The sequence below is a fragment of the Lontra canadensis genome, unplaced genomic scaffold (assembly GCF_010015895.1).
Source record: "Lontra canadensis isolate GAN:19392208 unplaced genomic scaffold, GSC_riverotter_1.0 scaffold1, whole genome shotgun sequence".
NCBI lineage: Eukaryota > Metazoa > Chordata > Mammalia > Carnivora > Mustelidae > Lontra > Lontra canadensis.
Genome location: NW_022630995.1, coordinates 8,452,465 through 8,474,306, shown reverse-complemented (window position 1 = coordinate 8,474,306; position 21,842 = coordinate 8,452,465). Strand labels below are relative to the sequence as shown.

General features: G+C 42.1%; 2 protein-coding genes across 2 annotated transcripts; both read left to right on the top strand.

Annotated features, from left to right (window-relative positions):
• The first annotated feature begins 271 nt into the window (after positions 1-271).
• LOC116870497 (platelet basic protein-like) lies at positions 272-1,732 on the top strand. The gene is made up of 3 exons (XM_032862342.1): positions 272-389; positions 713-848; positions 960-1,732. The coding sequence occupies exons 1-3, from the start codon at positions 272-274 to the stop codon at positions 1,060-1,062; spliced, it is 357 nt and encodes a 118-aa protein (XP_032718233.1). The 3' UTR covers positions 1,063-1,732.
• Positions 1,733-5,484: 3,752 nt separating this feature from the next.
• LOC116869696 (platelet factor 4-like) lies at positions 5,485-6,812 on the top strand. The gene is made up of 4 exons (XM_032864862.1): positions 5,485-5,533; positions 5,669-5,941; positions 6,248-6,383; positions 6,591-6,812. The coding sequence occupies exons 1-4, from the start codon at positions 5,485-5,487 to the stop codon at positions 6,676-6,678; spliced, it is 546 nt and encodes a 181-aa protein (XP_032720753.1). The 3' UTR covers positions 6,679-6,812.
• Positions 6,813-21,842: the final 15,030 nt, after the last annotated feature.

The window sequence follows — 21,842 nt, the reverse complement described above, 5'->3', positions numbered from 1 at the left end:
AAGGGAAGGAAAAGTGAAATTTAGCAGGAGCCCTGCCCCGACTGGTGTTTATCTGGGTTGGGCACAGCTTGACCACCCTGCCACATGTACATCCCTATATCCTCACCTCTCCTTCCCTATCTTTTTCCTCCTTACTGGCCTTGAGGGAGCTTGTATAAAAGGCATCAGGAGAACAGGAAAAACCACATTGCTGCAAACTTCTAGGCAACCCTACACTCTCACAGGGAGGTCTCCTGTCTCTAGGAACAACTCCAGCTTAATCTTCTCCACCATGAGCCTCAGACTTAAGGCCATGTCCTCCTGTCCCGGCGCCAGCCCCCTCCGGTTCCTACAGAGGCTGTTACTGCTATCCCTGCTCCTGACGCTGGTTCCCTGGACTGCTGGAAAAAGTAAGAGAAACTCAGGGAAAACTGAGAGTCGAGTGTCTGCTGCCCTGCAGCAGTGTCTGGGGGAGAGTCTGCCCTGGTTCTCCTGGGGCTGGAGACGGGCATGATACTAATAGCTCGTAAGTGACGAGGGGATGTTGCGCTGACACTTAAGATGTGCCTGGCACTCTGCTAAGATACTTCACAGAAGGTTTGAAGATGATCGTAGACACAGTGGCTTTATGAGAGAGGTAGAGTTAACAAATAAGGGGACCAGGGAAACACGTCAAGAGATAAGATCTCCGCTATAATGGCGACCACTAACCGAGCCACACGTTCTACCCTAGCTCCCAGTGTGGACAGGAAGCGGTTCATTGAACTTCGTTGCATGTGCTTGAATACCGTCTCTGGCATTCATCCAAGTAACATCCAAAGTTTAGAGGTGCTCCGAGCAGGACCCCATTGTGCCAACGTCGAAGTGATGTAAGTCCCTGCTTCTCTTCCACACACACTGACACTATTGTTTCCAGCCCTGTGCGTCCCTTCTAAGAGTCATGCCAGGGCACCCACAGAAAATTCCATTCTCTCTTGCAGAGCCACACTGAAGAATGGGAAGAAAATCTGCTTGGACACAGAAGCTCCCAAAATCAAGAAAATAGTCCAGAAAATTTTGGAAAGCAGTGGGTCAACAGCTTAATCTATTCACTTTCTGTCAAACCTTTTTATCTCCCAAGAACAGTAAGAGTTTGAAGGCTTGACTTCCTGGAGTTCTTATTTATCCAAAATACCTATTCATATTGTATTAAATTTTGGATGTGTTTTCCATTCTGCCCCCAAAAGTCACGACATTCTGAGAAGACTGGTTAATAGATGACAGAGAGAAGGTGACAATAAGCAAACTTACTTTCAAAATATAATGTGGGGTTTGTTCTCTAACTCTTGGTTAAATGCGGCACTCTGTTTTGCATCCCTTTATCTAAAATTTTCTCTTCAAATACTTATATATGCATTAAACCTATCTTGCTCTACCTTACTGTTAGACTAGCTATGCTCACGATGATTAATAAATTTCAGAATGGTTGATGATTTTCGAAATCACACAGATCCCAGAAAGGAGCACTTGCTCAAGAAATGTTTGTTAATTTATTTAGGCACTTAATAGAGTCTTTCAATGTCTTAGTCTTAGGATGTCTTGTTTCAAAGCATTTTCTGAAAGATTTTTCTAATGTTTATTTTAGGCTTCAAACTGTAAAAATAATAAAGTTGTAGAATGTGAGTCTTGTAAGCAGTGGTTACTTATTTTAAAGAGAATATATTTAATGTGAGTAGAATAAAAAACACGATGAGGGGCGCCTGGTGGCTCCGTTCATTAAGTGGCTGCCTTTGGCTCAGGTCATTATCTCAAGGTCCCAGGATGGAGTCCCACATTGGGCTCCTTGCTCAGTAAGGAGTTTGCTTCTCCCTCTCCTTCTGCTGCTTTTCCCTTTCTGTCTCTGTCAAATAAATAAATAAATAAATCTTTTAAAAATATGATGAAAAGCTTTAATGTTTTCTGTTAAAAAACTCCAGCATTTTCAATATAACAATAATACAGGTTCTATATAGTGCTAAATGTTTTAACCTGGCATGTTTGTATATATTTGCATTTACTTAATATCTTCATGGTTACAATTTTAGTATTAGAATCAACCTTGTAAATAAGTAAAATAAAAATGTAAACTTTATCAAACTTCTAATTATTGCTTTATAATCAAGAGAACTTTCATTCTTTTTAAAATTGTTTTTATTTCAATATAGTTGACACCCAATGTTGCATTCATTTCAGCATAGTGATTAAACTTCCTGATACCTTATGCTATGTCCACCAAAAATGTAGGTGTCTCATTACAACATTATTACAACATCATTTACTGTATTCCCTATGCGGTGCCTTTATCCCCATGATCTCCTCATTCCGTAACAGGAAGCCCATGCTTTCTATCCCTCTTCACCCATTTTGCCCTCTCTCTTCCCCCTCCTTCTGGCATTTCTTAGTCCCTGAAATTTACACCCACACTATTCTTACACAATTAACATGAAATCAAAATTGTTATTGCTTTGTTGTCATATAGTACTAATTTTAACCAAACTGTTGGGGGGAAAATGCCTTAATTACCTTTTTATTATTTTTTTTACACTTCAGTATTCCACAATCTAGCAAACAAAATAACTTGTTGACAATTTATGTCATTTTAATGTATTTAATGTATAACTAAACTTTATTGATAAATTTTAATATGCCAGACATATTGAGTGTTTTGTAGGCATGAATTATATAATTCTCACAAGACAGCTATGATCTGGTTAAGAAGACATCCTCTGCAGAGAGGATAATTGGGTTTAAATGGTTCTGTCATTTGCTAGCTGCATAACTTTGGGCAGGTTGCATAACCTCTCTGTGCCTTGGTTTCTTCATCCCTAAAATGGTATAATAATATTGCTTATCTCCCAGAGTTGACGTGAAAATTAAGAGTTAATAAATTCCAAGGGCTAGAAGTAGTGCATGTCACACAAAAACAGGTGTATAAATGTTAACAACTATTTGTTATCGTTACTATTCGTATCCACAGCATTATAGAGAAGAAAACTGAAGTGCAAAGAAATTAGGAAATTTGCCCCAAGATCAGATAACTAAGTAGGTGACAGAGTGGGGATTTGAACTCTGCTTTTAACCACCGCACTACTTTCCTTGATTCTTCTTTCTCTAATAAAGAGATTACATTGTATATCATACAGTGTTACTGGCACACAAAATACAACCTGATCATAAGTAGCATACTATGATGGTTATAGGAGAAGAAGTAAGTTCATTAACCCCAACCTGTACATGGACTTTGGAGAACACTCATGTATTAAGCATTCAGTTCTCGAATTTTGTATATTACGATCTTCTTTTATTATCTCCTCACCGTAAGTTCAGTGCCTTAAAATGTTTTGTCTACAAAATAAAGGCATTTATTAAGTAATAGTTAACAGCAACAACAAATTTATATGTATGTATATATTTATATTTATATCAAAGCAGTAAGTGGGGATTACAGTCATTTTCATTAGCTTTTCTCCAATAATTCAAAATGGCTCAGACATCTTGTTTTCCCTAGTGGTTTGCTACTAAATACTAAAATACAACAGTGCCAGCTCCTGAGACATGACACAGTTTTTTCACTAAGCTATACCTCCTCAGAGGCAGATGTCTTTTATTTTTGTGCATGGATGTTGAACTATTTCATTTAATGCAGAAAAAGCGTCATTTAATGGTCACTTACCACTTCCTGCAAATATTGAAATCCAGGGGTAAGGTTGCACAAAGCCAGTGTGCTGCCACTTCATACCCCAAACCATCCCTTTTATCCCTTCCCTCTGTCACTAACCCTATTTGGGATCTCAAGTTTTAATGCAATAAACTTGTCTAAGTCACAGCATATTCTGTATGAATCATCGCATTGGATGCTGGGTATTTAAAAAAAAAGTGTAAGTCACACATAATTGTCCTTGAAGAGATCATTGTCTGGTAGAAGAGGCAGATAGCTTAACAAATCATCACAACCATGCGGGACACACACTAATATAGAGACATGCTCTAACTGCATAAAGAAACAACACATCAGTAAGTCAAAGCCTCAGAATCATTTTCAACATGTATTATCTTCTTGTACATAGTACGTTATATCAAGTCCCTACCCATGTGCTAGAATAAGGATAAACGTTATGATGTCTTACCTCGTAGAGCTTTCCATTTGGGGAGAGAAAACATTTTAAACACGTCCAAATAGACACACAGGCACACATACACATGCATATACATCTGTGTGTCTAATGTACATGTGTGTGGGCTGCCTGGGTGACTGTCCATTGAGCGTCTTGATTAACTCTTGATTTTGCTCAGGTCATGATCTCAGGGTCTTGGGATGGAGCCCCATGGTGGGGTCCATGCTCAGTGGTGAGTCTGCTTGAGATTCTCATTCTCTCTGCCCTTCCCCCCACTCACGTGTGCTCTCTCTCTCTCTAAAATAAGTAAATAAAATCTTTACCCCAAAATGTACATGTGTACACGTTTGGAAAATCTGTGAGAAATTGCAAAGGTAGAAGGTGCCAAAACACCCAACGGGGAACACAATTAGCTGTAGCCATCAGGAAAGGCCTCTCTGAGGACGGGATATAAGGCTAACACCAGAAATTTCAATAGGACTTAGTCAGCTGAAAGGCAAGGGGTGGGATCTTAAGAAAAAGAACACGGGAGACCCAGGAAGTCAACTGCATACCCTGCAGAGGTGTGGTCCCTCGGAGCATTCGGAACCAGCTAGTTCCCTGCAGTGGGTATGATGCCCTTCACTGCTGTTAATCAGCGTGATGGAAAGCCTCTGGCTTTGAGATGAGGTCATCCTTTGCCCTAATCAAGAGCCCAAGTCATCCTTTTTCAGGAAAGGGAGGATGTTCCATATTGATCTCTTGACCTTTCCTGTGTGGAATTCTTTCGCCTGCCCTCCACCCGCTCTTCCGAATCTTCCCCACACTCCCCTCCAGGTGCTCTGTGTCCTGAGAGCATCACTGCTCTGGCGACAGGACAGCCTGCCTTAAACTGCCTGGGCTGGGTCACAGAAGGCTCTGGGGAATGCGGCCTGGAAACTCTCCTTCTTCACCTCATTCTGGGCCCAGCCCCATGGAGAAACATCTAGGCACCAAGTTTTTAAAGAAAGAACGCGTTCAAATATTACTTCTGCAACTTTTCTCAGAGGACCATTTTAGCTGAGGATAACAGACTTTGCTCTCTAGAGTATATAGGATGAAGACTGGTAGTGTGGGAGAGATCAAGAGACTGAAGAAGACTTCCACATTCGGGTGAAATTCAAAACTGAGTCATCATCTAAAGATCAAAATACCACATTCAACTTTTTACCAGCAAGAAAACAATTACTAAGGACACACCTTGAACACCCACAGCCACCCAACTCAACTGTTAATCTATAACTGGAAATCTGTAGGAAAGGCAGGGGGGAGTATTCGGTGCTTGGAAAGTTGGGAGTTGAGAAGAAACAGAAACTGCCTCCGGTCGGAAGGTACCAGCCTTGTACACCGCAACATGGTGACCACAGAGAAGTCTACGGTAACATGTGACAAAGGCAAGACATGTAAGGGTCAAGTACTGTTTCTAACTGCACCCAGGTGCCTGTATATGAGTTCATGTTGGGGTTGTGGATCCTGCTTTCAGTGCCCAGCCAAGACAGCTGACCTCAGTCTTTTTTTTTTTTTTCCCCTAATCTTAGCTGGCCAGGGCCTAGCTCTTCCCAGAAGTATCCCAGCTTCCCCATCCTCCAACCCAAGCTTCCGGACCCTGGGGATAAAATGGGCCTGGAGAGTCTTGGGAGCCACTGGCCTGCATAAGCCCCAGCCTCGACTGCCTTGCACTCTCGGCTTCTGCTTGTACCTGCTGGACATGAGCGTTGGAGCACGTTCCTGTGCCCCCAGCCCCTGGCTGGGCCCGGGGCTGCTGCTCCTGGGACTGCTGCTCCTGCCAGCTGTGGTCGCCCTCCCCACAGGTGAGACCTGAAGTAAGGCATTGTGGGGTTAGAGGGAATCGGAGGGAGAGAGTCGGGGAACCCCTAGGGATGGGGCTGAATCTTTCATTCTTTGAGTTCTTTCCAAGTGTGTGGGGGCTGTGCCAAGCACTGCCAGGGGCACTTTACTATCTAGTCAATAACGCTCCTCCGAGGGAGGTATGATTTGTGGGGGAGGACATGAAAGCCAAACACTTTACTAAGGTTTCCCAAGAAAGAGCCCTAAGGTAAGTTTGGTGGTTCCCTGAGTCAACACTCTCTCTTCCGCTGTCCTCTCCCTGACCCAACCCCCAGTGGACCTGGAGGGAGGAGACGAGGACCTGCGCTGCGTGTGTATGAAGACCACCTCTCTAGTCCGCCCCAAGCACATCAGCAGCCTGGAGGTCATCGGTGTGTCAGGCTACTGTCCCACCCCCCAGATGATGTGAGTCTTGCCACCTGCTTCTTAGCGCCTGCCCACCCACCCTCTGCTCCTCTCCCTTCCCTTGCGTGCCTAGGAGTCCCCCTTGGCCCCGCCCCTCCTCGCCTGACTTCACCCTGTCTCGCCTCCGCACCCTCCTTCACCCCTCATCTAATCAATCCCTGGTTCAAATCCAAGCCCTGAAAGGCGCGTTTTTTCTTTCCCTGGCAGAGCTTCGCTGAAGGATGGGAGAAAAATATGCTTGGAACCGAATGCCCCTGTGTATAAGAAAATAATTAGGAAGCTTTTGAAGAGCTAGTTACTGGTTACCTGACCCTGTACCTTTTCGACAGAGCATGCTTTTTATGTTAGTTTTTCCATTTTCAACCTAACTGTGGAAAAATCCTCTGAAGTTTTTATGATACTTCAAATTCTTAATAAATAAAATAAATCAACTTATGGTATAGTCGAGTTCTTTCTTTTTTTTTTTTAAGATTTTATTTATTTGACAGAGAGAGATCACAAGTGGGCGGAGAGGCAAGCAGAGAGAGAGAGAGAGAGGAGGAAGCAGGCTCCCTGCAAAGCAGAGAGCCCGATGTGGGACTCGATCCCAGGACCCTGAGATCATGACCTGAGCTGAAGGCAGAGGCTTAACCACTGAGCCACCCAGGGCCCTCGAGTTATTTCTTAATAGAACAAAGAAATAGCATCCACACGTCATTTCATTAAAAATAAATCTCCAGAATTTTAAGCAAAAATACATTTGAGGTAAAGTTTGGATTAGTAAAGACTGGTTTCACTTGGTGTTATGTCTTGACAGATACAGATTTGCATATTTACGTACTGCGTTACTTCATTCATTTACATATTAATGTTGTAATTAGCTCTGCCAGTAAAAATTAATCACACTTAACTGTTACTGGCTTTTTAAATTCAGAGAAAGGCAACTATCATAGGGTTTCACTCACGTGGAATGTAAGAAACAGCTCAGAGGATCATAGGGGAAGGGAGGGAAAACTGAATGGGAAGTCATCAGAGAGGGAGACAAGCCATGAGAGGCTCTTGACTCCAGGGAAACAAACTGAGGGCTGCTGGAAGGGAGATGGGTGGGAGGATGTGGTAGCCTGGTGATGGGCATTAAGGAGGACACGTGATGTAATGCGCAATGGGGGTTATATGCAACTGATGAATTGTTGAACACTGCCTCTGAAACTAATAATGTACTATATGATGGCTAATTTAATTTAAATAAAAAAAAGTTTGGTTAAAAAAATAAGTTATTAGGTTTTTTTTAAATCAATCAATCAGATACTACTTTTATCCTCTTAAGATTTATACTCTATCCTAGTATTAGAAAAATTGATTAAAATGAAACTAAGATTCTCTACTACTTAAGAGAAATATGTGTATACTTTCCAGGGAATTACATTAAAATAATTTGCTCTTTATTCATGCTTTGATAACATTGACATTTCACAAAAGTGAAATGCTAAAAAATGGTTCTTATACCCACATTACTACCTTTAGTGAATCCCCTATTTGGCAGACCTACAGAGTTGGCTTTTATTACATTCCATTCATATACCATGAGTGTTGTTCTCAGCCTGAAAATGTTTTGAATGGATTTTTTTTCCTTGGCATTCTCACGTTCAGTAATACTTTATTTGCAGTCATCCACCGTTCCATGAATCCCTTAACACTGGAGAAATCAAGATTGTATGTTAAACAGCTGTGGAAAGTAGGAGGAAAAAAAAAAAGAAAGAAAGTAGGAGAGGTGCAAGGTTATACTTTCCTTTCACGCTTCAGGAAGATACTACTATATTTTGGGGAGAAAGGAGGGTGCTGCAAGATGGGCATGTTAGCTACCTATTGCTTCTATAACAAAGTACCATGAACATCATGGCTTCAACAACACAGATATATTATCATCTGGTCCTGGAAGCCACAAGTCCAAAATGGGGCTTACAGGCTAAACTCAGGGTGTACTCAGAGCTGCGTTCCTCTGCAGGCTCTAGGGGAGAATCTGTCTCCTTGTCTTTCTTAGCTTCTAGAGCCTATCTGCAGTCCAGGGCTGGTGGCTCCTTCCTCCATCTCCAAACTACATCACTCCAACCTCTGTTTCTGTTGTCACATTTCCTCTCTCTCCTTTGACCCTTCCACTTCTTATACCTGCCGGTCTCGAAAAAAAAAAAAAAACCACAAAAACAAAAACAAAAAAAACGTTTTGTGATGATATTGGGCCCACTTGAATAGTCCAGGAAAATTTCATCTCAAGATCCTTAACACATCTGCAAAGTCCTTTTTCCTCCCCTTGCCATATAAAGTAACATTTTCACACATTCCAGGGATTAGGGCATAGGAATTTCTGGGAAAGGGTGGCACTATTCAGCCTACCATTGTGGGCAGGGATGTAGAATCCAGTTGAGGCAGGAGAACACTACAGACCCTTACTCATGATTTCATGTCATTTCAACCTAGTACAACCATATGTAGAGGTAGGATTGGTTTGCTGAGAGAAAATGGAGCCTGGAACAATTCATTCTCTTTGAGGGTGGTGGAGGGCCTCTGAGATGACCAGCTATTTAAATAAACACTATGTATAGAGGCTTTTAAAGTGCCAAAGTAGCATCCAAGTTTCCACACCCACTTTGCATGATGGGAAATATTATTCCCATTGCAAAGTTGAGGTAAGTCTCAGAAAGGTTCAGGAACCTCCCAAAGCCACAGCTGGGTAGAGGTTGAACAGATGCGTCTGGCCCTCAGTTCCCTCTATACTACCTTTCACCCAGGCCATGGGCCTGTTTGCTCATTCTTCAGAGAACTGTCCTGTGAACCGCCCTTGGAGGTTACAAATGAAGATTCCTCGCTCTTGGAGGAATACGAATGAAATCTGGGGGCAAAGGGAGGAATAGAACTGCCACAGGATTAAAAAAAAATGAGTAGAAAGACACAAGACATTAACTCCTTAGCACAACTGGAGGGTAGTTTATCATTCTTGAGAGCTGATGTGTCTTTCGGGAGCAAACGATGTCTTCCCATTAGTTTTCACCCGTTTGGTGTTTTTCACCTTCAGTCTACCATATGAAGGTCACCTGAATTTTCTTTCCAAAAGTACAGACACTTTATTGCATAAAACCTTCAAGGTCCAAATCCTTGGCATGGCTCCCAATGATGGGTAACACCGACTTCCCCTCTGTGCCTGAGTTTCTTCATTTCATTTGTGAAGTGAGAATAGTATGAGCATCTACTTCATCAGTGACCGCGGGGGCTTAAATAGATGACACAGGCAAAACGCTTAGCATTGTTCCTCCTGCAAAGGCTGTGCTTGAGAATTAACAACCATAATTACCACTGTCAGCATCCCCATCCCAGCCAGTCCAGAGCGTGGACAAAGACATTTAACAGAGTGTCTCTTGGTGTGATGTGGCAATAGGAGTAAAAGTTCCTTAAATCCATGCACTTTGGGAGGCAAAATATTGGAAGTGGAGTGTGGCTGGTAAGGTTGTTTTTATCTTTGTTTGTTTTCCTTTTAAGGCCCTCCTCAAACAACCTACTTACTTAGAGTCCATAATCTAAGTGTGACTCAAATGGCCCCAATGCTTTGTGCAAAAGTCAACCCATGCTAGTGCTTTGCAAATCTTTCCTTCAAAATTGCCAGAGAAGACTTTCGAGTAGCTGCCTTTATCAGCAATGGCATTGGGGGGAAATTTCCTGCCAGGGGAAAGCCCAATTTAGAGAGCAACTGGCTGCAGCTTCCTGCTCTTAGAACATTTATGGAGTGATAAAGTTTAAATGTACTTACTTTTTTTGTTGTTGTTGTTCTTGCAAAAAAGGTCCACACACTAGGCACTTACTGCACAGTCATGGACCTTATCAACCAAACAAAACCACCAAAGGATATTTTGCTCTTGGAAGGCATTCTGCATTTTTCTAAGTATTGTGTATTTTTCTCCTGGAAAGGCCTTTGTTGTAAAAACAGTTTCCTCTTCATTCCATAGATCACTGAGGGTTTAATGGGCTTAAACGATACATTCAAATGTTTTTTTCTTATAAAAGATAAGGAACACATTCTCATTATGGATGACATTGAAAACATAGTGGAAAATATGAGGAAAAAATTTAAAATGAGTGTAATTTTGCCACTCAAAAATAATCTGTTTTTCAAAATACTAGTTATTGGATATTGGTTGTAAAGTGAACTATTAATTTTCAATAAATCATCATTATAATTACAGGAAATTAAAGGAAAGAGTAATTACTTTATTGTTAGGGAGCATTCCTGTCCCAATTTTGCAGGTAGGAAACCAAGTCCTGGGGTAATAAAATAAGTTATTCCTTGGTCAGAGAAAGAATGTCAGACCCAGGGGATCGAGCATTCACTTTCACATTTATGGGTATTGTGTGTGTAGCTATTCACAGTGTGTGTGTTTACACACACCACTAGAACAAGTTCACAATACTTATACTTGTTTCTTTCGGTGTGCTTTGGTATTTTATTTTCTATACTGTTCTATTTTTCCCACTTTTTAGAAACTGGTGGCCACAAGCTCATGAAGTATTTCATAACCCACTAATGGATCATATTGTATAGCTTTAAAATCTTGCTGTCATTCTTTGATTAAAGATGTGAGTTTTAACATGTCATGTTGGAGGCCATATTCCAGTTAGTGCTTCTCAAGACACTCAGAGAGTCGGTAGGGACAGGATGCTCAGGACCAGCAGGACAGTTATGTCTCCTTGCTTGTGGTCTGTTTTCAATCTCAATCTGCAGGTGTGACCTGGGGTTGGAGTCTTTGGAAACCCCATGAGGATCCAGCTTTTGAGTAGCTATGACACCACACAGGGACTTGTCTCAACTGTTGAAATTCTCTGTCTTTTTCAGCTTGGGGCTCCCTCTTATACTTAGTGCTCACTGCCCATTCAGCTTCATTCACACACATTCTGCGTGGGTCTTCATGTAAACTGAATCGAGGACAGAAAACATTGCTTTTCAGGGGTGCTTGGAGAAAGTAAACACATTTGGTACATTCAACTGGTCGTTTTATAGCCATTTCTTCCTCCGTTACAGTTCTTCTCCTTATCCCTGGAGTAGCTGTCCTTAGCTCAGTGGGTTTTTCGATAAGGCAATCTTGGGTTACAGAGTTCTGACTCTGTGTGACCCGAGTCTCCCAGTTTCCTCATCCAAAAAACCAGGGCAGTAAAATCCACCTCACAACTTGCTGGAAAAGGGTAAATCTCCCTTAGAGCAGGACCCAGCATGGATCTGACTTGGAAGTGGAAAATAACGACTAAGAGTTACTTTTGTTCTCTTTCTTTGGGAATTTTACCCCATAAAAGCACGTACCATTTCCTATCAAGAGTGGTCACATCCTTAAGCTAACAAGTGAGCTTTGAAAACATGGACAAGCCTGAACTTACCCCACACAGAACCACAACTCCAAGCGTGGGTGCAGATAACTACAGCAGTGACCCCTTTCTGCAGTTTTGTGTTCCTTGGTTGCAATTACCCACCCTCAATCATGGTCTGAAAACTCTGAAAGCAGATGGTCCTACTTCTGACTTAGCATTGGAAAACCCAGAGTAGCCTAACACTAAGTCACCATGTGTATGCTATTCACCTTGCTTCTTCTCATTATGTAGCCATTTTATCACCTCACATCATCACAAGAAGTAGGATAAGTACAATACAGTATTTTGCGAGAAAGACCACATTCAGATAACTTCTATTACAATATATTGTTACAGTTGTTCTATTTTGTTAATTCCTTTTTTTAAAGATTTTATTTATTTATTTGACAGACAGAGATCACAAGTAGGCAGAAAAGCAGGCAGAGAGAGAGAGAGAGAGGAGGAGAAGCAGGTTCCCTAATGAGCAGAGAGCCCGATGTGGGGCTCAATCTCAGGACTCTGAGATCATGACCTGAGCCAAAGGCAGAGGCTTAACCCACTGAGCCACCCAGGCACCCCTATTTTGTTAATTCTTACTGTTAATCTCTTACTGTGCCTAATTTATAAGTTAAACTTTATCACAGTTATGTCTGTATTAGAGAGAACACAGTGTATATAGGGTTCAGTACTATCTGTCTTCCAGGCAACCTCTAAAGGTCCTGGAACTTATCCTTGGTGGTTAAGTGGGGGTGGGCAGCTACTGTGGTTAAGAAACAAGTTTAATGTGACAAATACAAGTTGTGTTTTCCACTTAGGATAACAACTAAAAGAAAATTAAATAACAAAATCACAATGTTTATCACCCAGCATTATCTATAAAATATTTAGGAGATCTGGTGATTGGAAGTCTGGCATAACTGTTTATCTTGTAAAGAAAACAAGGACAAGAAATAAACTTTGGTTGTCACCTTGTGAAATATTTGTATCTTTGCTGAAGCAGAGCCATGGGAATCATGCTATTATTAGGCAGTGTTGTGATGAAAGGTAGTAAATCTTGAAGGCAGAGCAGTCACCAAGCAGAGTTGGAGCAGTCAGCTTTTACTTACCAGCTGTGTTGGAGAATTGGTAAATTATGTTCGCCGTAATTCTAGGGACGAAGACAGAATCAATTGAGGAAAAAGGGAATAAAGCAGTGTATATCAATCTCCAACAGAATAAAGATTATACCACACTGTGATTATTTATCTGTTCCTTCCTTCAGGTCAGGGAATAAGGATCTTGCCTCTTCTCTTCATTCCCACTTCCAGAAAAGTGCCTAACAGAGTGGGCACTAAATAAATGTTAGTTGATATTTATTAACTATGTGAAGGGAGGCAGTAATGCAGTTAGCACCATAATGCAATGGTGCAGTTGGGGGCTGGACTAGGCACCTTATCATCAGAAAGTGAGTTGAACATTAAAGACCCTGTTTTCCCACACCTGACTTTGTTAGGCTCAAAGATTTCGCCAAATTATTCATAGACGTTATAACACATTCAGGCCATTTACCCTATCGATGATTTGTATGACTCTTTAGTTAGAGTCACATCGATAGCTATTAGGGAATCTGCTAAGATTTCCCCTTGTCTGTCCATCCACAGTCTTCCATCACACACAGATGCTATAATATGTACTCATTAAACATAATTTTACTGTGGATACTCGCATTCAATGTGCAACCTACACACATGTAAAGTACAAACAACCAAGTCATCCTTTCTTCACTTCTACCATATTGCCACCATATTTAATTGGATCTCATATTTCCTTAACGCCCTCAACCACTTCAGAAATGTCCATCAACAAACTGGCTCGGGCATACACCAGCACAGCCACCCCTTTGAAAGAAGTAGCATGCAGATTCCTCTGCCTCCATGATTGCCTGAGTATATGGACAGAGTCTAGAAAGCAAAAATAAAACCAAAACATTTCTGGCCAAAAAATTGAGAGAGAATGAATATTGGAAAATACTGTGGACAGCATGCTCAGTATCTAGTCTTCATGATGATTCACATTTACTACTTGAAATCTGTATCTTTATGCTATGCATTTTCTTTTGCAGTTTATACATTCATCTTTTGACTTCCTAAATTTGGTTTCCATAATACGATAAGGTCATAAGGGTGTGTCATCTCCAAAACAGCTTTCTTATGTGATTGTTTCTAAGAAAAGTTATCTCATTTCCTTATTCTTTTGCAATTTTGGCAATCCTATACTTCTTCCTGTTACATGTATCATCATGATGCCATTGATTTGGTGAGCAGAAAGTTCAGGGAACGATTTTAAGAAAATGGAGATAAAAAGCAATTTATAAAACATTTAAAAACCAATAAACCTCAAAAAAACCTGATAAAAACTAATATATCAAATGGTTCTCAGTGTTAACTAAATGATTTTAAGTATTTGTAGACTGATTAAATCAACAGATGATCATGCCAGGAACAGAAAATTAAATGATCTTCCATTGCCGAAGAAAGCAGACAGGCTAAATAAATTTGTGTTAGAAACTGAACTTTATATAATTTCATATCTCCTACTTTAGCTATCACTGTGCCTTACACACATAGACGAACCAAAGAATATATGGGATAAATAGCTATTATCCATTCACTTCCTGCCCAGATGTTATACCTTTAATTAGATGGATCCACCCATATACCATGATGCAGATGGCCCTTAAAGCCCAAACATACTGCTCCAGTTCCATTTGTGGCAGTCAACCTGGACTTCCTTTGTTTAATTCCTGACCTTGTTCAGTTGCTCTGGCTTTGAATATTTTTGTAGGTCTTACTTGTGTTCTTTGGACATGTTGGCAGACCATGGCCTCAGAACTTTCTAGAGATGTTGGTTCAGATTCATTTCTCTGGCTGCCTCAGGTAGATACTCTTCCTGAACTCTTTCACTGTAATTCAAATTCTCGCTCATCTGTATTCCCTTATGACCCCAGAAAGGCTGATGCTGAGTGGTCAACGCAGGCAAATGTAAGGAAGTCTAAACCATTGCCAATCCTTCAAGGATGGTTTCCTGATGTCCTGACCTCAGGACACTTTAGTTACATACAACATTGGCCTGGAACCATTTGTTCATGCATTGTCTCAACAAACATTTGTTGAATGCTTTGTATGGATGAATTCATACTGGAGATGAGGACACAACGAGAAATGAGATACGATGGCTTCTTTTCAGAGTGGGAGTATGTAAACCAGTGGTTCCCAATAACACGATCCGTATCCAAAGGTCAAGGTAACCTTGTTACGAACTTTCTGATGGAAGTGGCATTTGAAATGGCTCCTGAGTGTCAAGTAGACATCGCTGGGCCATGCATGTCTGCCTGTTCTGTATCTCTGCACTTCCTGCTTCAGTGTTAAACTTGAAAAAAAAAAAAAACTGCTTAGTTTTGCAGTCATGTCATACCACAGTGCTTCTTCCCTTCATGCCTTTGGTTATTTGGTCCTCTTTTTCTGGAACGGTTCCCTACTCACTCACCTTAGATAGCATCCTCCTCCAGAAAGTTTTCTCTGATACCTCCCACCCTTCCAACAAAGGGAATCAGATGCCCCCCTCCTCTCAGGGTCTATAAATCTCTATGCACTGGGGCTCTCTGGTAGCTCAGTCAGTTGAGAGATCGAGCCCTGCCTCAGGTTCTGCCCTTGACGCAGATACTGCTTGAGACTCTCTGTCTCCTTTCCCCTGTGACCCTCCTCCTCCTCTCCCTTCCTCTCAATATAAGTAAAATCTTAAAAAAAAAAAAAAACCTCTATGCATTGGTAAATATCATGGACGTCCAGACAACTCCGTTTTTTTTTTCTTACTCCTATAGATTGTGAATTTGGTAGTGACAGAAAATGTCTTTTTCCTCTGTGTAGCCCAATTTGCTTCTTAGCTTATAAGCAGTTGATAAATGTTGAAGGAATAAATGGATAAGTGGGTTCAAAATAGAGTAAATAGAACTAACTACTTGTGTTGGCAAGTTACCTCTAGCAGAAATGTGGAAGATGAATGGTGTTGAGCAGGCAAGAAAGAGACATCTAATTTAAATGGAGAGAGAGAGAGAGGAAGGAAGGAAAGAGAAGAGAAGTGAGAAGGAAGGGAGGGAGGGTCGGAGGGGGATCTGTTGGCTGACATCGCATCCATGAATCAATCAGAGTCACCTGGAGGACATGGGTGCCCAAACAATGTCCTTTGTAATTTGTTCGCATTTCATGTACTTTCCTCTGCGCCAGCTTCATCCTTAGGCAGACTCTCCCCAAGCACTGGGTCACCTCTGGATCCCCTCTTTACCAGTTTGGCAGCCCTAGGAAGAATTAAACACTTCTTTTTCAATTGTTTCAACAAAAATTCTAGGGACTGTTTCTCATTTGAACAGGCCTAGTTCACTTGTTCATCTCTGAATCAACCAGCAGGGCTGGGTGGCGAACTAAGAAATAGTTCATCCCCCTGAACTTCATGAACTGAGAGGGAGTAATTCTAGGGTGTGTTAGCAGGAAAAAGAGAAAGGGGAGCCCAACATGCCGTTTCTGAGGAGACTGGATAGAGAGGCTGACCTATTCCTGATACACCCTAATGCCTTTGGCCTGTAGGGCAGATCAATCCAGGAATTTAGTGTCATTTTCAGACATCCTCACTCTTCTCCCCTCAGAGCTGGAGTAATTCCATCAGAAGAGGTCATTTTGGGCAAGCTGGGAGTAGTCAGAGCTACTTTGCCCATTCCTGCTTGCCTAACAGCATGGGTGGTTCTCAAGATGGAGCAGTGTCTCAGCTTCCGTGCCCCCCAAAAAGGCAGAACCTGAGTCATCAGCCTGCCATACAGGCAGATTTATTTGGAGAAACGTTTCCAAGGTTGGGGCTGGAGAACCGGGAAGAGTGAAACAGAGTGTAGGCACCTTTGGGGTTTAGTCTTCCTGGGGATGTTGTGAGAAGTCATGCAGAATATCTGCCTAAACCATGACAGGGGAGGAAATAGTTACCATTGCCTCCTCTTCCTTATTGGCAAGAGATTTTCCATGTCGGTGACAGAGAAACTTTGGGCAGAAAGTTACCCGGTGTGGCCAAGATAAGAGGTATAAGTTTACAATGGCTTGCTTTTGGCTGCTGCAGCCATCACCAGGGCAAAGCAGTGAGCCCAGAGGGTGTGAACATTCTGGATTTTATTAACTGTCAATCCCAAAAGATTTGTAATAATTACAGGGGGCAAATGGAACTTAACCACCAGAGCGTGTCTCTTAAAGACTCTTCCATTCCTTAAGAGTTGTTGCTTGTCCTGGCTTAAAGAGTGTTCATTAAAAACTTGGTGTTTAGGGGCACCTGGGTGGCTCAGTTGGTTGTGCCTTTGGTTCAGGTCATGATCCCAGGTCCTAGGATCAAGTCCTGCATCGGGCTCCTTGTTCAGCGTGGAGTCTTCTTCTCTCCCTGACCCTCTCCCCTCTGAAGCTCTCTCTCCCTCAAATAAATAAATAAAATCTAAAAAAAAACCAAAAAACAAACAAAAAAAAAACACAACAACACATAACTTGGTATTTAACTCTTGCAGAAGTAATTGGCTTAGAGAGGCACATGTTCAAACAAGAGAATGGACTTGTTTATTGTAGTAGGTTACAGCAGTCCTGTGCTTATAAACATATCTGCATTTCAGTTGAGAAAGATTTCATGGATTTAAGTGGCATATTAAAGAAAATATAACAAACAAACCTTTCCTTTTCACTTCATTTCCAAAAACAAGTGATGCGAGGTTATTCCTGGAAGTTAAACTCCACAAAATCTTCAAGTGTTACTGCTTCTTGACATGCTTCATTTACTCCCATTTTTTTGGCAGCTTCCGTAGATAAATAAGAGTTCTGATCTCCCTGAACACCCTCATTTACGTCAGTCTTGGGTTGGGTCTGGAGATCATTTCTGTTTTTCTTTAGTTACATGAAATTGAGAGATTCATGCAGCATGATTAGTGCTGAAGTCAAACTCTTTAAGCCTCTAACACATGACGAAGTGTCCAGTCTGGAGCAGTGGATATTTCCGCTTTTCATATCTGAGCAAATATGAACTCAACAAAAAATTCTTTTTTCCTCCCCAGGAAGCTAGCAGTAAAGCACGCATGTCCACTGATTTCATTTGGGTGGTACTCTAAACAGATTTTAAAAGAGCAATTAAAAAAAAAACACCTTTTTTTTTTTGTTTTGAAGTAATTTTAAATTGACAAAATTGGTAAAAATCGTTTTCTGTACTCTTTACTCAGTTTCTCCTTTTGCAAACCTTAGTAAGGTGACATTGCCAAAGCTATGAAACCAACATTGGCACATTCTTACTAATGAAAACTCCATACTCTCCTGGACTTCTCCCCTCATTGTCCTCTTTCTCATCCAGACCCAACCCAGGAGACCACACTAAAGTTCACTGTCACCTCTGATACTTCCCTCTGAACTGTGACTCTTTCTGAGTCTTTCCTTATTTTTCATGACCTTGACGTTTTTGAAGAGCTCTAGTCAGCCATTTGATATTCCTCAATTTGGGTTTGAAGGACTTTTTTTTCCTGGTGAGACTGGAGTTATGAACTTTTGGGGAAAATACCAAAGAGTTGAAGTGCCGCTTTCATCACATTGTATCAGGAGGCACATGATATCCACTTAACACTGCATTACACCATTAACCTTCATCCTTTAGTTAAGGAGATGTTTGCCAGATTTCTGCATGGTCAAGTGACTAGTTTCTCAAAATTGGACAATTTAAGAAAATAAAACAAGCTGCATGAAAGAGTTGTAACAGGAGAGTTATGCTGTAGAGTGAAATGAAACGATGCAGGTGCATGATCATTCTGCTATGTCTGTATTGTAGAAAAAGTAAATTTGAACTATTCATCTAGGGGAATAACAGTTTTTTATTTTTTAAAATTTTTATTATTTTTGTTTATTATTATTTTTAAGATCTTATTTATTTATTTGACAGAGGGAGAAAGAGAGCACAAGCGAGTGGCAGGCAGAGGGAGAGGGAGAAGCAAGCTCCCCACAGAGCAGGGGGAGGACAATGTGGGACTCCATTCCAGGACCCTGATATCATGACATGAGCCAAAGGCAGTTGCTTAACCAACTGAGCCGCCCAGGTGCCCTTTTTTTTATTTTTATTTTCAGAGAGAATGAATACATGGGGCAGAGAAAGGGCAGAGGGAAAGTGAGGAAAGAATCAAGCCAGCTCAACGAACCACATAGAGCCCGACGAGAGCCTTGATCTTACCATCCTGAGATCCTGACCTGAGCAGAAACCAAGAGTCCTATGCTTAAACGACTGAGTCACTCAGGTGTCCAAAAACAGCTTTTTTTTTTAATCACTCCTCTCTAGAAATTCTTAACCATCTATCACAGAGCATTTTTATCATAGCATAATGGTTCAAGGCCATTCTCTAGGAGTTTGAGTCCCAGGCTCAACCTCCTGTGATGTAGGGAAAGTTACTTCATCTCTCTTCACCTTAGTTTCTATATTTGTAAACTTAAAGCCCCATAAAGATAACCTTAAAGTCCCATATCTACTTCACAGCGTTATTTGGAAGATTGAATGAGTCAATATTTGTAAAACTCTTAGAAAAGCTCCTGCAGTTTGCACAAAACAAACATGCTATGCCTTGGGGTGGGTACAGGGGCTTAGTAATTTGCTCATGGTATGTGGCAACTAAATAAAGGAAGTGGCCTCTTTCATATTTACTCAAAATCCTGTAAACCCTTCTTTGTTCACCACGATGTTCGTTGACGGAAAAAGCAATTTTTTGGTGATTTTCTTGAAGTTTGTTCTGTAGAACAAACAAGAGGTTATAGAAAAAAAAACTCTTCATGTCTTTCTGATTCTATAAACTTCATAAAATGAACCTGTTTTACAAGTACAAGTAAAAAAAATACATCTTTCAACTTTAAAGAATATTTTTGGGTTTCTGAGCCAGTTTCACATCAAATCCCACAAAACAATTTATAACAAGAGGAGAACCACAGATTTAATTATTCATAAGCTAGTAACATATTGACAACTTTTTTCTCACTTCTTACTGCTTAAGACAAATTTTAATCTTTTAATATTTTAATTTCCCTCATTTTCCCTCTCAGAAGCATACTGATCAAGGCTAGAATGTCTTTGAAGGTAGGCATTCATTTTATGAATCTTTTCCAACCAATGACATGGAGAGTAAGTCAAACTCCTTTTATAGATGAAGTGATTGAAAATAGTGTTGCCTTTGGCTCAGGTCCTGGGATAGAGACCTGCATGGGCTCCCAGATCAGCAGGGAGTCGTCTTCTCCCTCTCTCTCTGCTTCTCCCTCAGGTGGTGCTCCCTCTCTGTCAAATAAATAAATAAAATCTTAGTTTAAAAAAAAAGAAAAGAAAAAGAAAAGAAGACTACAAAATAAATCAGTCATAGATCTCAGCAGTAAAAATTCTTAAAAATCCTGTGTATCTCTTAGTAGAGTACAGATGTGCCTTCTTTTCAGGAATCCTATTAAAGAAAATTTTAACTGTGAAGAGAAAAATTAGGGAGTGAATCTTTCCATTACATTTTTTTTTCCTTTATGGAAGGATTTACAACAGGTTGAGTTTCTGTTTAGGCAATGCTGGGAAAAGCTATCTCACTTAACGAACATTTATAGGGTGCTTAATCTGTGCTGGCTCCCACAAATGTTGACTCATTTCTCATAATTACCTTGGGGTAGACAAAGAAATGTTTAACAACTGCAGGTGATAGGTGGCAACTGGAGGTAAGCAGTTTCGCTGCGCGCCCAGTGGCGGGTTACTATGTGCAGGCTTGTTCCCTAACCCTGGAGCCTGGTTCTTAGAGACCCACACCCCGGCCAGAGGCCATTCCTGTCTGCTCCCGGCGCCCCCCATCCACCCCAAACCCCCGCCACGCTTCCCATCGGATTCCACGCGTCCAAGAATTCTGAGTGTACCCTGGAGAATTATTACACTCCAGACCGCTATACCTCATATTGAATTAGTAAGAGTTCTCTAAAACTTCTGGTGAAAAAATAGTAAAGGTGTCAGGTTCCAAGACTGAAATTCCTAGTCAGAAAAGAGAGACATGTCATCCCTGCTAGAGAAAGGGGGACCAACACCGAAGGTCCCGTAGTACAGGGAAGGGGATTTTGAGCGTGATCTGGCGGTTCGTGCTTGATCCGCACACAGCAGGACCAAGGGTGCTACACAGCAGGCACCCACTCCCTGGGGACTAGGTGCTGTATTGTCCATGGATGGACCAGAAGGGGTGAACTCCGCCAGCCTGCCCGACTAGCCCCTCTACAGCTTTGACGGCCAGTCCCCTATTTCGTAGATCAAATCTGAGCCCTTCTCGCATTTGGAAAAGGAGATCTCCCCGGAACCTGGGGAGTTCCCACATTTCACAGGGAAGAAGGACGCTCAGCAGGATACAGAAAAGAGGTCAGGTCAGTCCTCAACTCTGAAAAAAATCAACACTGGAATCAAGTTTAGACCCTGATCCCTCTTCCCACCGAGTGGAAAACGTGAGCAACATGATCTGAGTGTGGTACAGCAGAGCCGGCTCGGACACCCCGTCTGGGATCTGAGACGGCCGTCACTTCGGGTGCGCGAAATACGCAAAACGACATTGAGAGACAATTCGTAGAGATAAAGGATCGTTAAGCAAATTTGCCCCCTCACTGTCCTTAATTCCCCGGAAACTGGTAACTAAGGAGGTAGAACTCTCGCTCTAACGCAGTGGTGCCGCCCTTGTCCGGGGCGCCGAGATCCTCTCCCGCCCGGCGACCCGGGACCACTGGGCGCCCACGGTGCCCCCTGCCGGCGGGGGCGGCAGCACGACGGCCACTCACGCCCCCTTTGGGGATTCCGGAGGGAGGAGAAGGTCCCCGACTCGCGGGGACACGCGGGAGGCCGGGCAGGCGGGTGGCAGGGCGGGTCCCCCTCCACCCCGGGGCGGGGCCGCGCGCTCCATCCAGACCCCGGAGCGACCTGCGCTGCCGGGAATTTCCCTGGCCCCGGGCTTGCTCACTTCCCCGCGCCGACCGGGGATAAAAGCGCTTCTCCCGACTCCGGGAGCCACAGAGTCCGCTCGGC